Source organism: Eptesicus fuscus, chromosome 22 (assembly GCF_027574615.1).
Source record: "Eptesicus fuscus isolate TK198812 chromosome 22, DD_ASM_mEF_20220401, whole genome shotgun sequence".
NCBI lineage: Eukaryota > Metazoa > Chordata > Mammalia > Chiroptera > Vespertilionidae > Eptesicus > Eptesicus fuscus.
The window spans coordinates 18,180,726-18,196,682 of NC_072494.1; the positions used below are offsets into that span (position 1 = coordinate 18,180,726).

A 15,957-nucleotide genomic window follows, 5' to 3' on the forward strand; every position below is an offset into this window, starting at 1 on the left:
ATGGTGTATGCTTGAAGCAAACAAAATTCAGCTCATTTAACTGCTTTCCTGCAGTTGTGGCTAATCTACAGTTTGGTGTACTGAATGAACTCTTGGCTAATGATAGTTCATGTCACCATCATGGCCAGGGCTTGTGACATTTCTGCTCTTTGAGTCAGAAAGAAATGCTGCTCATTTTAAAATCTTAGTTACATTTGGCCAGTTATCAGCTGCTAGTGAGTGGCAAAGGCTTGCAGATAGGGGAGATTGTGGACTCTCTTGTTTCTATTTACAAAGTTATTTTAACCTTACATTATGCAACACCTTTGCTGTTGATAAGCTGGTGTGTATGTAAACTGACTAGAGGCCTGATGCACGAAATTTGTGCAAGAGTAGGCCTTCCTTCCCCCGGCTGCCGGCACCGGCTTCCCTCTGGCACCTGGGACCAGAGCTTCTTTCGCAGAGAGTGGCCCCGCCCACCCGCCCCAGCCCGCTGGTTGGTGGCCTTGGCCTCCCTCTGCCAGGTGATCATGGGGCATTGGCTGGGCCCCCAGCCAATCACATCGCACCCGCCTTGGCTGGCCTGGCACCAGTGGGTGTCATAGCATGGTCCCGGATGGTTGTCCAGATTGTCATCCTGATGGTCGTTCTGCTGTTTGGGTGTTTGGTTGATTTGCATATTATGATTTTATTATATAGGATTATGGTTCAATCAGATGGCATTTATTCAACTGTTCAAACTGTAAAAGTAATGCATGCTCATCATAGAATGTTTGAGAAACAAAAGGAAAAGGACAGTAATTTTCCCCCCCATACTTTCTTGTAGAGAATAATATTAAATTTTGGGGCACATTTCTTGTATGGTCTTTTATGTAGATACTAGTGTTCCCGTTGCAGGAAAAATCCTGCAATAGGATTTCCTGCTGCACTCTACCCCGCCTCCCCTCCGCCCTTGTTGCCCGCCCCGCCTTCTCCTCCAGCCCGCCTGCTTTTCCCTTTGCCCCCGGCCCTGACTTCGCTCCTCCCTTGTCCCCCAGCCTGCCTTCTCTGCCAGCCTGCCTGCTTTTCCGTTCGCCCCCGGCCCCGCCTCCGCTCCGCTCTTGTCACCCGCCCCGCCTTCTCCAGCCCGCCTGCTTTTCCGTTCGCCCGGCCCTGACTTCGCTCCTCCCTTCTCCTCCCCGCCCCCTCCCGGCTTGCTTGCTTCTTCGAAGCTTTACTCCCTTCTGCAGCTCTTGGCTGCTTTCGACGCTGTCTTATATGCAAATTAGCCGCCATCTTTGTTGGGGTAATTTGCATACTTGTCCTGATTGGCTGGTGGGCGTGGCTTGGCTGGTGGGCGTGGCTTAGGTCTAGCGAAGGTGCGGTCAATTTGCATATTTGTCTATTATTAGATTAGATGGTAATACTTTATATAAAATTTTGTATCCTGCTTTTTAAATTTAATATTTTATTCATAGCATTTCTCTATGTAATTGAAAAATCTTCATGAACATAATTTTAAATGATAATTTATAGCCTACCTTTAATATATAATCATTAATTATAATTATATATATATAGAGAGAGATTAATAATTCAATAAATGAGAATTAAAAAGCTCTGGGGACCTTCCTTTTAAAAGGAATCCTGCTCTTTTCTAGTATATGTAGTTTATACTTACAGCAGAGCCCAGCTATACCTACTCCATATCTGGAAACACAAGCTGGCTGCCACATCAGACTTAAGTGATGTAGAGAGTTCTTCCTAACCCTTCTCTATTCACAAGGTAAACTTGGCATTGGCATTTCCTGTGTGTGGATTTAGCTATGCTTCCATGAGACTACTGGTGAGTTTCCATCTGTCGGATCTCAAATTGACAGAAGTGATAGGGGTAGGAGACTGGAGTGTTCTTCCTGAGTTATTTTGCTTCCTGATGACAGCTGATAAAAAACATGGGCAATAAAACTTGGAGTCTTTGCTTTCTCATCATCCCTTTAGGCTAAAGGAGAGAGGACCCCGAGAGATGTGTCAACTACAATGGCTACAGGACTGAGTGTCTGTGTGTCTGTATTGATGCCAACTGGGTTTAATAGAACTCAAAAGATGCCTGAGGACAAGCTGATTTGTAGTAAGATCTAAAACCCATCAATGAGATAAACCCTTGGAAAAAGAACTGAAGGACTTCAATAGGTCCTAACCTGTACACAAAGTAGTAAATATTATTACCCAGTGATTCTGACCCTGGAGGACATGACAAATGTTTAATGTTTCTGTTCAGTTCTGCCTCGTAAGTATTGATGAGCACTGATCTAGGCTCTGTGGGAAGGGTATGAAATGTGATTCTGCAGTAATGTGACTAATTTAAAAAAAACACACGAATTCCTGAGTTCATATAGTCAATCATGTGCTGCTCTTCTTTGAAAGGTTAAATATTTTTCCAGGGATGTCTTCACTTCTCCAAAACTTTCTAACTCCTCTCTTTAGAGTTTGCCTTCAGCCTGTAGCATATTTTAAAAATATATGTATATAATGTGAATATATATGTATATGTATATATAATACATAGTACAGATTTAAATTTTATTTTATTTTATTTTTAACCCTCACCCGAGGTTATTTTTCCATTGATTTTCAGAGAGAGTGGAAGAGAGAAATATTGATGTGGGAGAAACACATCGATTGGTTGCCTCCTGTACCCGCCCCTGCACGTGCCCCAACCAGGGCCTGGGCCAGGGAGGAGCCTGCAACCCAGGTAGGAGCCCTTTTTTAAATATATTTTATTGATTTTTTACAGAGAGGAAGGGAGAGGGATAGAGAGGTAGAAACATCAATGAGAGAGAAACATCAATCAGCCTCCTGCACACCTCCTACTGGGGATGTGCCGGCAACCAAGGTACATGCCCTTGACCGGAATGGAACCTGGGACCTTTCAGTCTGCAGGCCGACGCTCTATCCCCTGAGCCAAACCAAATAGGGCTAGGTTTACTTTTTAGAATTAGCTAAAAGTTATTTGACTAAGTCCTGTGAATGAGGTAGGGGTTCGACATGAATACTATTCTGTTAATCTAAAATGATGTGTGACTGTGGAATACTGACTTTTGATTTCAGTGGAAGAGTTCCACTGACATTGTGTGAAATGTAGTATTATTGCAATAAATCAGTCACTTCTCAAAATGATCCTGAAGGAAAATACTCATTTAGATATAAGAGCTTTGATATGTTTATAAAAAGTTCTAACTTCTTAGATAGAGAGCCATGCCTGAAAAAGGCTGTTAAACTTTAGGATATTTCTTCCTGGCTAGGAAGGTGATGTGGAAAAAATGTGATAGAGAGCAGGAGAAGAGATAGATAGATAGATAGATAGATAGATAGATAGATAGACAGATAGACAGATAGATAGATAGAGATAGTGCTCTGGTATCTCCTCTAGGGACACTAATCCTATTGGATTAGGGCTCCACCCTTATGACCCCGTTGAACCTTACTTATTTCTGTACTCCAACTATAGCCACACTGAGAGTTAGGACTTCAACATATGAAGTTTGAGGAGACAGTTCAGTCCATAGTGCCCTTGGAACTACATTGTGTTGTGATAATTTGCTCACATCTGTCTCCAGTGGACTGTGGTCTTCTTAAGTGCTAATCACTGTGCTGGGCATTGAGAATCACAAAGATTGATCTTGTCTCCAGGGAGCTTGTCATTTAGTTCTATCAGTTTCAGAGGCTCTAGGGGAGAATCTGTTGCTTTGCCTTTTCCAATTTCTAGAGGCTGCCTGCATTCCTTGGCTTGTGACCTCCATTTCTCCATCTTCAAAGCCAGCAAGTTGTACCATGTGACCACTCTTCTTTAGTCACATCTCCCTCTGGCATGACTGGGAAAGGCATAACGCATGAGACAAGGCAAGGCCCATGAATGAAATCCTGACAATTACGGATATTTGAAAAGAGGTATTTTCTAAGGAGACTAAGAAAAACATGTCCATTTATCTTTGTGTCTCCCATCATCAGACACAGGACCCAAAGGCAAGTCTTCTCCATTTGCTTAATTTAACTGAATGGGTGCAGAGTACATGATAATGGTTATTGATGGACCTTATAGAAGGGGGTGGATTGGGAGGAGGAATGGTGTGAGGAGTAGCCAAGGACAGCTTGAGCTTGGTAGATGGGAGCGGGAGAGCGGAGAGGGGGAAGCACTACAGACTCCACTTTAGCTTGGGCGGGCGGGGCGGATGGAGTCATCAAAGTTGAATCATTAGGTGGAGTCAGACTACGCAGGGCCTGAAATGGATGTCAGATAGGAGAATTTAGATTCCAACAGGCCACCTCCCCGGTAAGATTCGGGTTCTGGAGCAGAGCGTGAGAACATGAGATATCCTTTGGGGAATTGTCCTCTGGAGGTGGGGCACTGATGACTGGTGGTGGTGGTGATGATGGTGACAGTACTGAGTCGTTAGCGGTGGCAGAGCTTTCCCCTGGACTTTGGCTGTGCAGTTGCTGAAAGGGAGCAGTGTCGCCGGCTGCTGCTGATTGGGTGCTGACCCAGGGCTGTAACTCTGCTCAGCGGAAGGCGGAGGTGGAGGCGGAGGCATCTGGCCGCAGCTGGGAGGCAGTGCGTGCGCGCTGTCTGGGAACCCTGGGGCGGGGCTGCCACCGGGCGGGGCGGTCTGGGAACCAGGCCACGCCCTCCATGCCTGCGCAGGCGCGCTGCGGGCTGTTAGCTGTCAGGAGCCCAGCGGCGGGCCAGCGGGCAGGGCGGCGGGATCCGGGATCCGACGTGGGCGCTGGACCGGGCTGACTGAACCCCATTGACTGAACCCCACGCGGCCCGGCTCCTGGCCAGGAAGCCGAGACCAGCAGAGACCCGCGGGCAGCCGGCGGCGGTGCAGGCAGGATGGGGAACCGGGAGATGGAGGAGCTGATCCCGCTGGTGAACCGTCTGCAGGACGCCTTCTCGGCGCTGGGGCAGAGCTGCCTGCTGGAGCTGCCGCAGATTGCCGTGGTGGGCGGCCAGAGCGCCGGCAAGAGCTCGGTGCTGGAGAACTTCGTGGGCAGGTGAGTGCAGGGTGCAGAGGTGGCTACCTGCCCTGGCCCTTGGAGCCTGGGGTGGGGGTGGGGGGCTGCGGTGGAATGGAGGGGGACAGTGGTGCCGGGGCGCGGGTGGGGTCGTATGGCTGCGGGGGGGGGAACCCCTCGCTCCCTCGCCCCGCCACGCCTGGTGGCCCTCCTGTCTGCCTTTCATCCTGCAATACAAAGCCATTTCCTCCGCGTCCTCCGCCCGGGGTGTGTGTGGGGGGGTCCGCCCCAGGATGGACTTCCCCCGGCAGCGCGCACGCCAGCCCTGGGCAGCCAGTGCCCTGCCGCCGGTTCCCGGCTCCACATCTCCTCCTTTCCCACCAGCCTCCCGGAGGGGCTCGCAGGGCTGTGGGGTTCATCCCCGCCCCCCTCCCCGCCTCCGCGTGGAGATGCCCCGCTACCCGCCCTGCTTCTCTGCTTCTCTCAGCTGTGTCTACTGTTCGAGACAGTCGTCGCCTGCCCCTGGCATGGGGAGGCGGGGTGCGAGGAGAAAGACCTCGTTTGTTGTGGTGCAGCTTTATCCAGCGACACTTCCCCACCATTCTCCTCCCAGGGAGTCCAGAATAAAAGGTGGTGTGTTTGCCTGAGCACCTAATTCACAGCTCCAGGCCTATGCCAGAGAAACCGAGGCGCAGACTCTGAGCCGGGGTGGGGAGTGGGGGGGGAGGAGGGGAACGGGGACGTGGACCTGGGTTGCCCAGGTGCCTTGTCATTCCTGCATCATCTCGGAACTGACCAGCATCTTTCTCGCCCTCTCTCTGCGCCCCCTCCCCCAGCATCACTTCCCTTCCCTAAGCTGAGATTGGGCCTGCGAATCTTCAAGATAACAGGCTGCATCTAAATTACAGCTAGGAGTTTTTTCGTCACTCTTCATACAGAAAAAGCTAAGGGATTTATTTTGAATTGGGAATCAACATTTCTTCCACCGAGCAATTCAGGCGGGATTAAGTTACTTTAAGGGGCCTTGCCTAAGGAGTGCAGACATTTGCTAAGAAAAGCCCATTTAAAAAGCATTATGAAAGCTGAAATTTGTTTCCAGGTGGAAACAGCCGAGAGAGTGGGCCGGAGGGGGGAGTTTCCAGAAATTGTACTTCACTCTTTTTATTTGTCAGGTTAGTGATTTGGGATTCAGAAGGGTCCTCCTGTTCCTGTTCCTTTTTGTTGTTGTTAGTGTTTGGTGATGTGTAAGATTTAGATATTCCCACACCTCCTTTGGGACTATCAGTATCCATAACGTGCCTTTCCTATTCTCTCAGATGATGCTCTATCTCTCAGATGGTTCTCTATTTTGCACCCCCCACCCCCGAACTAGAAAGCCAAGAAGCCTAATAAAAAACTAAAATTGCCAACAATTGGCTGGTATTTTTTAATAAGTTACTTAATCACTTTGTCTTGGTTTTATCATTTATTTTGAATGATGGTAAAGCATTTTGCCTATGTCATCATAGTCATGACGAAGTGTTGGAGGAATATGTATTTCACACATACACGTAACAGTCACATACTTAAGGGTCTTTACTTTCTTTGATTTATTGCTAATGAAATTCACTAAATAGAAAGTGGTACCCTTAGGGAAAGTGAGGTTTGATGACAATGTATTTTGGGGTTTACATACTCCAGAGCATTTGACATAATGTCTTAACAGTAATTTAACTACTTTTGGGTTTTAGACAGTTACTTAAAGATTAAAATTGTAAGTAATTCAAATGCAATCACCATATTTTTATGCATCTTTCATACATTTACTTGGATGAGCCACAATTATAATTAAACAATTATAAATACAGTGTTTGTGGCAAGAGCTTTTAAATCTAATGTCAATTTTATGTACATATTCATTCTGTTCTTTAGGTTGTCAAATCCTAACCTACTTCTTAATGCCATAGTAAAATTGTACAGATTTCCCCTCACTAGCTATATTCTTTTGAAATGAGAATTTTAAAAAAGAGATATGGAAGAGTAAAATACTTTAGTTTGAACATTTTCATGATAGAATGAAAAATGGGGACATTATAAATATTATGCAAATCAGAACATTTACTTGAATACATTAGTAATTTGTTATACTTTTAAACTTTTACCAATAATTAATTACTGTTAGAATGTCAAATAAAAGAAAAGGATGGACATAGAGGGAAAAGCTCATTTAATACATACATAAAGGGTTTATTATCTGTAGAGATGATGCCTGCCTAGCAGAGCCTATATAATAGGAGAACATTTAATTAAAAAGGTCATTTGGTTTTAGGAAAGGTTTCAGTCATTGAATTATTGAGGAATCTAATTTCTAATTATAAACCAACTTTAGGGGAAAACGAGTTCTCTCTTTTAAGAAATTCATCATAGGCAGAAAAAACTACTCGTATTCTACTATAACCTTTTATCTTTCTATTATCCAGAAATTATGCACTAAAGATAAGGTCCTTTCCTTTGAGGATGGAACTTTCCTCTTTCACATGTGTTTAAGACTGACCTTTGTGCAGTTTTCATTTTAAGACTGACTATGTGCAGTTATTGAATGTAATCATAAAACAAGGGGCCATTGTTTGTGTAAATCAATAGTGTTTGTATATCATTTATGCTTTTCAAATAATGATGCATTTTCTCCTCAGTATTTGACAATCCATGCTTAGTGGACTAATCCTTCTTCTCCTCTCGGATTGTTTCTTTATGTTGATCCTTTTTGACACCATTGAATGAATTTGGATGTGAATGTGTTTACTTCATTTAACTGTAGCTGTAAAATTTAATTTTTGGGTGACAAGTTTGGATTGTCATGACTAAAATGAGGCATGAATGAACTACTTGTTTGTGATTTTTCTTGCTGAAGTGATGCATTTACATATTAATGTGATATAGTATGAGTAACCAGATTGTTCTTTTGGTTGTTCAGATGAGATATATGCTGGCAGTGAGAGGCAGCTTTTGAATAGGAGTTGAGACTCGATCTGAATATGGAGGTTCACTTACTGGCTTGAGGTCTGTCCATTGGTCTGGTTTGTGTACAGAAGAATTGAACTTATTCAACTATCTTTACATCCAGTTTTTTCTTTTTACAGCACAGTGAGATGTTGATGATGATGATACTTGACATTTATTGTTTGCTATGTAAGCATCTTGTGCTAGTCTAGGTACTTTTACAAGGATAATCTTATTTAATCCTCATAAAACCCCAAAGAGAAAGGTACTCTTATGAGTCCTGCTTTACAGAAGAGGAAATTGGGATTTGGAGAGTTTGAGTAACTTGGTAAAGGCTAATTTAACATAAAAATAGTAGTGCTAGGATTCAACCTGAGGTGTCTGGGCTCTGTACATATTTTCTGAAACCTGAGTGCCACTTTGCCCTGCCATATTGAGACTCTCCAATGTCTCTGATAAATGCTTTTAACTTATTTTTTGATCACACTTAAAAGTACCACCTAAATAAATAAGAAGCTGCTACATTAATACTTTTATTTACATTTATTTATGTATGTCTACCATGACTCATTTCACAGAGGATTTTAGGTGAAAGCAACGTTAGTTAGAACATATATTTCTTTAATATATTAGACATCCTTGAAGGGAGCTCTAGAATGTAATTGGGTTGTTTATTTAACTGTGTGTTTAGAGTACATATAACTTGTTTATAGAGATGTTAAGTGAAAACTGTACTAGTTGCTAATGTGCAAATGTTTTTTAATGATATGCTTGTTAGAACATTAGTTCTTTGACGCTAATTATCTAGACAGAGGAGTCTACATTATTTGACTCTAGCCTGACTGGTAAATAGACTTTCAATTTTGCACAAAAAGAATAGGTTTTGTGATTTCTGGGGACCAAATAAAAGATTTTTAAAAATTACTATGTTGAGGGGAGATCATTTCAATGTGGAAATGTCAAATAATGTATATGTATTTAATTGTGAGGTTTCTAAAGATGGATTTGTTGATTATCAAATTAAGTTGTTTTGTGGGAGAACTTCAAAAGTGAGCCATTTGGTGCTGTTGTTGAATGGACATGACCAGATAATTTTAAAAAAATCCAAGTCAGTTATATAACTTATATATAGACACTAATCTATTCTTAAATCCTTTGATTTCAAGAGAGTATTTAAAAATTGAAGAGGTGAGAGTTCTCTAATTGCAAATGAGATTAGGTACGAAGCATCAATATCAGTAAAACTTCTTAATTCAGAAATAGGTTTGTATTGAGGGAAAAGATTTTTTATTTTTTTTAAATTTTTTTTTAAATATCAAAACATTCGAATCAGTGAATATTTCTCAACAAATGGCTTCCAAGCATTAAAGTTATTAGATAAATGGGTGATGTCAATTAAAATGTGATAATTGTTGAAAATCATACTTCATGGTTCCCAAGAGTCTATTTAAATAAAGTATCAGAAACATGAACTTTAAAATCCAACAATAAATTGCTAAAACCTGGAATTACGAAGATATTTTTGTTGAATTAACATCACATAACATACTTCTAGGCTATCACAAATTTGTAGTTGGATTTAACTACCACAATCAACTTAATTTTTAAAATTAACATCCAAGAAGCAATACAATTAAATGAACTGTCTTGGATAGGATATCTTTGTTTTAGAATTTACTTATGATAAACAGATATTAAAAAAAACAAACGGACTTGATTAACTTCTTTAAGAATGAAGTTGGGCAGGCAGTCATTCAGAACTCTGGAGGAATGGAAACCTAATAGTTAGCTATGCTGAAGGTAGGCTATTGGGTTCTCTACCAATGGAACACACATTTAATATATTAGTGTGGTTTTTTTTTTTTTTTTTTTTTGTAGGTAGTACCTTTTGCTAGGGCTAACAAGTGGAGTTAAATTATGATGGCTTACTTATTATTATGTTTTATTTAATTTTAAGAGAGGACTACAAACAACTAAAAGAAATAGATGATTTTTTTCCTCTCCCACCAGAGCCAAGACAAGAGAGCTCCAAGCTAGTGTACTGTATAGAATGCCTACCTCTAAGTCTGCTTTGCAATTTCTCATACTCTCAGCATTAATTTGAACATAAATCGAATGCATAAAGTGATATGAAACACATTTCTATAAAGTGGAAGGAAGAAGGGGGTCAGTATTTGGATACCATTGGATGAATTTAGATGTGAATGTGTTTACTTCACTTACTGGGTGGCAGGCATGGACACTGTTCCACACTTTCCATGCCTTCCTTACCTTACCTGTTTTCACATACCTGTCAATAGGGCAGGAAACTTCTGATTAGAGAAACAAGTAATTTGGGAAGGATCATGACTAGTAAATGGACAAGCTGGGATTTAGCCTTGGACATGACTCCTATTGGTACTGTTGAGAAACATGGGAAGGAAAGTAAATGACCATACATTTATTGAGTTCTAAGTATACTGGATAAAAATATAGGCCCTGGCCGGGTAGCTCAGTTGGTTAGAGTGTTGTCCTGATATACCAAGGTTACGGGTTTGATCCCTAGTTAGGGCACATACAAGAAGCAAACAATGGATGCATACATAAGTGGAACAACAAATTAATGTTGTTCTCTCTCCCCCTTTCTCTCCCAATATGAGAGTATTTAAAAATTCAAGAGATAAGAGTTCTCTAATTGCAAATGCGATTTTACACACACACACACACACACACACACACACACACACACACACACACGGAAGTAAACTAATAAACTGACATCCTAAGGTATGAGACCACAATTGTCAAATGAGTTCATAAAATTAAGGCAGTTGGGTATAATGCAAACTAGTTGGGACAAAATAATTTAAACTCTGTCATTTTATTTTTACAAAAAAAGAAAACAAGCCAGAAAAATTACAGTTCTGAAACTGAATTGGGATATGGGTGGAAAGTAGACAATATATGAGTTTCCAATGTCATTTGGCAGCCAGTATCATTCTAGCTCAAGGCTGCATGTACTGAAGTATCAATGTCAAAGCAGGGAGGTGGTGATCTGTGTCTGACTTGACAACAAGGCATTGAATTTAGACCGTTACTTTATCACAAAGAGATACTGTGTATTGGAGAGGACCCAGGAGAAGAGAAGCAGGAAAGAAAAGAGGTTGGAGAGATTAAAAGTATAACTAGGTGTAGTAGAGGCTAATTGAGAGTGAGATGCATCGGATCAACTGCTCTGAAAGGACCTCAAGGCATTAATACGTGAGAGTAATGAAATTCTACTTTTTTTTTTTTTTTTTTTAAGAATAAGGCATTTAGCCCTAGCCAGTTTGGCTCAGTGGCTAGAGCGTAAGCCTTCGGACTGAATGGTCCCGGGTTCAATTCTGGTCAAGGGCAAGAACCTCGGTTGCAGACTCCTCCCCCGGCCCTGGTCAGGTGCTTGCAGGAGGCAACCAATCAGTGTGTTTCTCTCACATTGATATTTCTCTCTGTCTTTTCTTCTCTCTTTCACTCTTTCTAAAAATCAGTGGAAAAATATCCTGGGAAGAGGATAAAAAAAAAAAGAAAAAAGAAAAAGGATAAGGCATTTATTTAAAATAGTGTAGTAACTGAAGACAAAATATCAGGGAAACTGTTCAAAAGTCAAATCTGAGATGGAATGTGTTATTTAGAAAGAGGGAACGTTAGAGGCAGAGGATTGACCTTAAATGATTTGCATTTCTTGAGTTAATCACGATTCCAACAAATTAGAGGGTTTATTAATACTACGTTGGTGATTTTTTAATTTTATTGTTGTTACAGGTAGCTTAGCTTTTCTTTTATCAGTAGTAAGGACTGGCATTTCACTAGGTTCTGTAAGACGCTTTCTTCTGGCATAATTTTTGCTAACTTCCTGGAGCTACATTAGGATACAGAGAACCAAGAGATTTGCCCAAGGTCAAGACCAGAATCAGGAGCCGAGTTTGGAACTTGGTGTTCAGAACTGGGAGCCCTGGGTCAATTCTTCATCTTCTCTTCATCCTCTTATTGTTTTAAAGTGCCTCCCTCTCACCCTCAATTTGGCCTCCTCCGTTCACTTCCGTGGGACCAACCTTTCATCCCCTTGATAATCCCCCTCTATTACTTTTCTGGAAAGCAGACCAGCAGTGACATTTTTGTTTTTTCCCATGTGCCATAGTGGAAGGAGACAGGGAGCAGGGTTTTTCTCAGGCTTAGACCAGTTCATTTGGGTGAGATAATATACTCTAGAGTAAATTGTGACGTTCAGGGAACAGATGGACCCAGGAAAAGATTAAATGAAATAGTGGATGTTAATATTTTCCTACCATGTGGGCATCTCTAGAAAGATGTGCGTGGGATGGTAATTGATAGGCCTAGCTTAAACCAAGGAAAGCTTCTGAAAAGTTGTATAGAAATAAATTGTATAAATGGGAAGGTTACTATTTAAAGAAGTGGGTGAACTCTTGGTAAAATAAAATATATATTTAGGTAGCAAATTCTTACCCTTCAGTTTGCCTGTTTCATATTTTTACTTTTTTGGGCTTGTATTCTTAGAGTAAGGCCCATCAATGTAGAAATTTTAACAATTAAGCTCTGGCTGGTATATCTCAGTGGTTAGCACATCAGCCTTCATACCAAAAGATCTCTTGTTCGATTCCTGATCAAGGGCACGTACCTGGGTAACAAGTTCCATCCCCAGCCCTGGTCAGGGCGTGTATGGGAGGGGGCCAACCTGTGAGTTTCTCACATTGATGTTTCTCTCTTTCTCTCTCTCTCTCTCTCTCTCTCTCTCTCTCTCTCTCTCTCTCTCCCCTCTCTCTCTCTCCTTCCCTTCCTCCCTCTCTCTCTTCCATTCTCTCCAAAAATCAATGGGAAAAATCCTTGGATGAGGGTTAACCAAAAATAGTATTTTTAAACAATTAATTTCAACAAGCATTATATTGTGTTCAATACTTAATGTAAAAAAATGGATAACAAAGGCAAGCCTAGTTATTGAGGTAAAGGATGCTATATTTAATTCACGAATTATATGGAGATGTAGGATTGCTTTGGGTCTTGTTTTTCTCTATCATTCCTGCTGGAAATGCTGTCTTTTTAGTTTACAGTGGATGCCTCAGTGCTCCCTTGTGACGGTGTCTCATTTTCATTTCCCATTACTTCAAGGTCATGATATACGGTGAATAACACATACATACTTTTTAGGAGTGGGTAGGGATTCTGAAGGGTCTCATTGTCTATCATTTAAGTAGCTTGGAATTGAAAAGACTAATTCATTTATATAAGTAATTGATGGGTGACTAATCTTACTTAAGATATTTGTTTTGTTAGATTCTGAAAAGGCCAATATTTGAAAAGGAGTCATCGTACCCTGGTGTGAGAATGCAGGCTTTGCTGACTAGCGTTTCAGGCCCACCTCGACTCTTGCTGGTAGGAAGGCTCCGCAGTGAGGCATTAATTTTATCATCTGCAGTATGGAGATAATAATACAGACCTAGTTTTTTATGTGCGTGTGAGTTCTCAGTAAAATGATGTAAAGCATATGGCCCACAATATACATTCAATAATTGATGGCTGCAATATTGTGATTTATAAGAAACATATATTTGGTCTTCATCCCAGGTTCCTGTTCACAGCTCCTCAAACCCTTGGACTTTCCTTAGTGTTGATAGCATAAAGGTGTCTTTTGTTATATTAAGGAGGTGAGTTTTGGATGTCCCTAGGTCTACTAAGGATGGGGCTGGATCACCAGAGTAGCTAACCATGTGATTAGAGGGATGAAGCTTTCAGGCCCCTCCCCTCACCCCCTCCATCTTGGGGGAGGGGAAAGGGGGAGATTGATCCCAATTATCGAAGGTCAGTGATTTAATCAATAATGCTTCACAAGGAAGCCTCTTTAAAAGCCCTAAAGTACAGAGCTCCAAGAGCTGGTGAACTTGGAGATATGGGGACAGTGACGCACCTGAAGAGGGCATGGAAGCTCTGTGTCCCTTCCCCAAACCTGGCCTTGTGCATCTCTTCCATCTGGCTGTTTCTGAGCTATCTCTTTTATGATAAACCTGAAATCTAGTAAGTATAATATTTCTCTGAGTTCTGTGAACCATGAACAAATTAGTGGAACACAAGGAGGGGGTCATTGGAACCTTCAATCTGTAGCCTGACAGTCAGGCACACTGGTAACAACCTGGACTTGGGAATGGAATCTGAAATGTGTGTGTGTCTGGGGGGCAGTCTTGTGGGACTGAGCCCTTAACCTGTGGAATCTGATACTAACCCCAGGTAGCCTCAGAACTGAGTTGAATTGTAGGACACCCAGTGGGTATCTGAGAATTGCTTGGATGTGTGAGGAATCCCTTCCAACACACAAGTTGGAGATTGTGTCTAGAACCTTACAGGTGCCTTTAGAAGTACAGAGAGTTTTAGACAATCAAGAGAAAAGAGCACATCCCTCTATAGAGAGGGAAGATTTCCCGAAGGAGATAGGATTTGGAATGAACTTTCAAGAATAAGAATTCGATACTTTGAGACAGGGCCAGAGGCACAGTGGTCACAGATGGCAGCCTTCTGTGACCCCTGATGGCTTAGGGTTGATTCCACACAGTTTGGCACTGCAGAATTTCTGATTGATTTAAATTCGTTTTGGGCCCCTGAGGCAGACTCCAGATTCTTTGTTGGTATTCCCCACAGTCTCTTGCACAATTCTGTTTTGGGTATTTAATTGTTATTGAGTTTTTACTAATTAAATTGTTGACTTAAGATGGGTTTGTACTGGAAGTGAAGATCCTGGCTTTTAGTAAGAGATTTATTTTTCAAACTTCTGAGATAAAATTTATCTGTGTTTGATAAACTAATGCTCTTAGCCCATGTGCCTTCATTTTTTTATTCCTCCAAAGCAAATATGTGAATATTTCTGTAAGATCTACCTGAGGAACTTGGTCAACATAAGGGTTCCTGGGCTCTGCTTATGGAGACTGACTCAGTGGCTCTGGAGTTTAGCCATAGTTTTTCAAAAGCTCCCCTGGTGCTTCTGATAAGTAGCCAGATTTGGAAACTGCCAATCACCACTTCCACAATTCCTGTTATTTCTGCAGCTGTGAAATGTTTTCCTTCCCCACCAACACACTGAAGCTACCCTCGCCAAGGTCACCGACGATCTTGGAACAGCTCAATTTACTTCCTAAGTATTTCTGAAATTGATCATTCGTGCTGAATTCCTGCAACCACCGAGTGAGTTCAAGTTGTCATCATCCATCTTCTGGACTATAGCTATAGGCTTAATGTTTTCCCCATCTGTAACCCTCCAGTCTACCTTCCACACAGCCACAGGATGATTGATAGGGAATTAAAATGATGTCACTCTCTTGGTGAAAACTTTTCCTGATGCCAACAGCACAGAATCTAACCTTCTTGGCGTGGCAGAAAGGCCCTGTGTGGCCTAGCCTTCTAGCTTATCTGTTATTCTCTCTCTCTTTTTTTCTTTTTAAAAACTTTACTCTTTAAAAAAAAAATATATATATATATTTATTGATTTTTTACAGAGAGGAAGGGAGAGGGATAGAGAGTTAGAAACATCGATGAGAGAGAAACATCTATCAGCTGCCTCCTGCACACTCCCTGCTGGGTGTGTGCCCGCAACCAAGGTACATGCCCTTGATTGGAATCGAATCTGGGACCCTTGAGTTCGCAGGCCGACGCTCTATCCACTGAGCCAAACCGGTTAGGGCCGTGGTCGGCAAACTGCGGCTCGCGAGCCACATGCGGCTCTTTGGCCCCTTGAGTGTGGCTCTTCCATAAAATACCACGGCCTGGGCGAGTCTATTTTGAAGAAGTGGCGTTAGAAGAAGTTTAAGTTTAAAAAATTTGGCTCTCAAAAGAAATTTCAATCGTTGTATTGTTAATATTTGGCTCTGTTGACTAATGAGTTTGCCGACCACTGGTAGGGCTATCTGTTATTCTCTTATTCAACTGTATTTTATACCCTGCACACATTCACCACGCTCTTTTATGTCTCTTTGCCTTTTCACGTAGATC

The 15,957-nt window shown here is 41.9% G+C and overlaps 1 protein-coding gene across 2 annotated transcripts in view; it reads left to right on the top strand.

Moving 5' to 3' along the window:
* Window positions 1-4,729: 4,729 nt before the first annotated feature.
* The window catches only part of DNM3 (dynamin 3), a 354,491-nt gene continuing 343,263 nt past the window's right edge, over window positions 4,730-15,957 (top strand). For both annotated transcript variants that reach the window (XM_054712328.1, XM_008145852.2), the window contains exon 1: window positions 4,730-5,010. In XM_054712328.1, coding sequence (XP_054568303.1) covers window positions 4,850-5,010 — 161 coding nt within the window. In that variant the 5' untranslated portion in view covers window positions 4,730-4,849. The remainder of the gene's footprint in view (window positions 5,011-15,957) is intronic.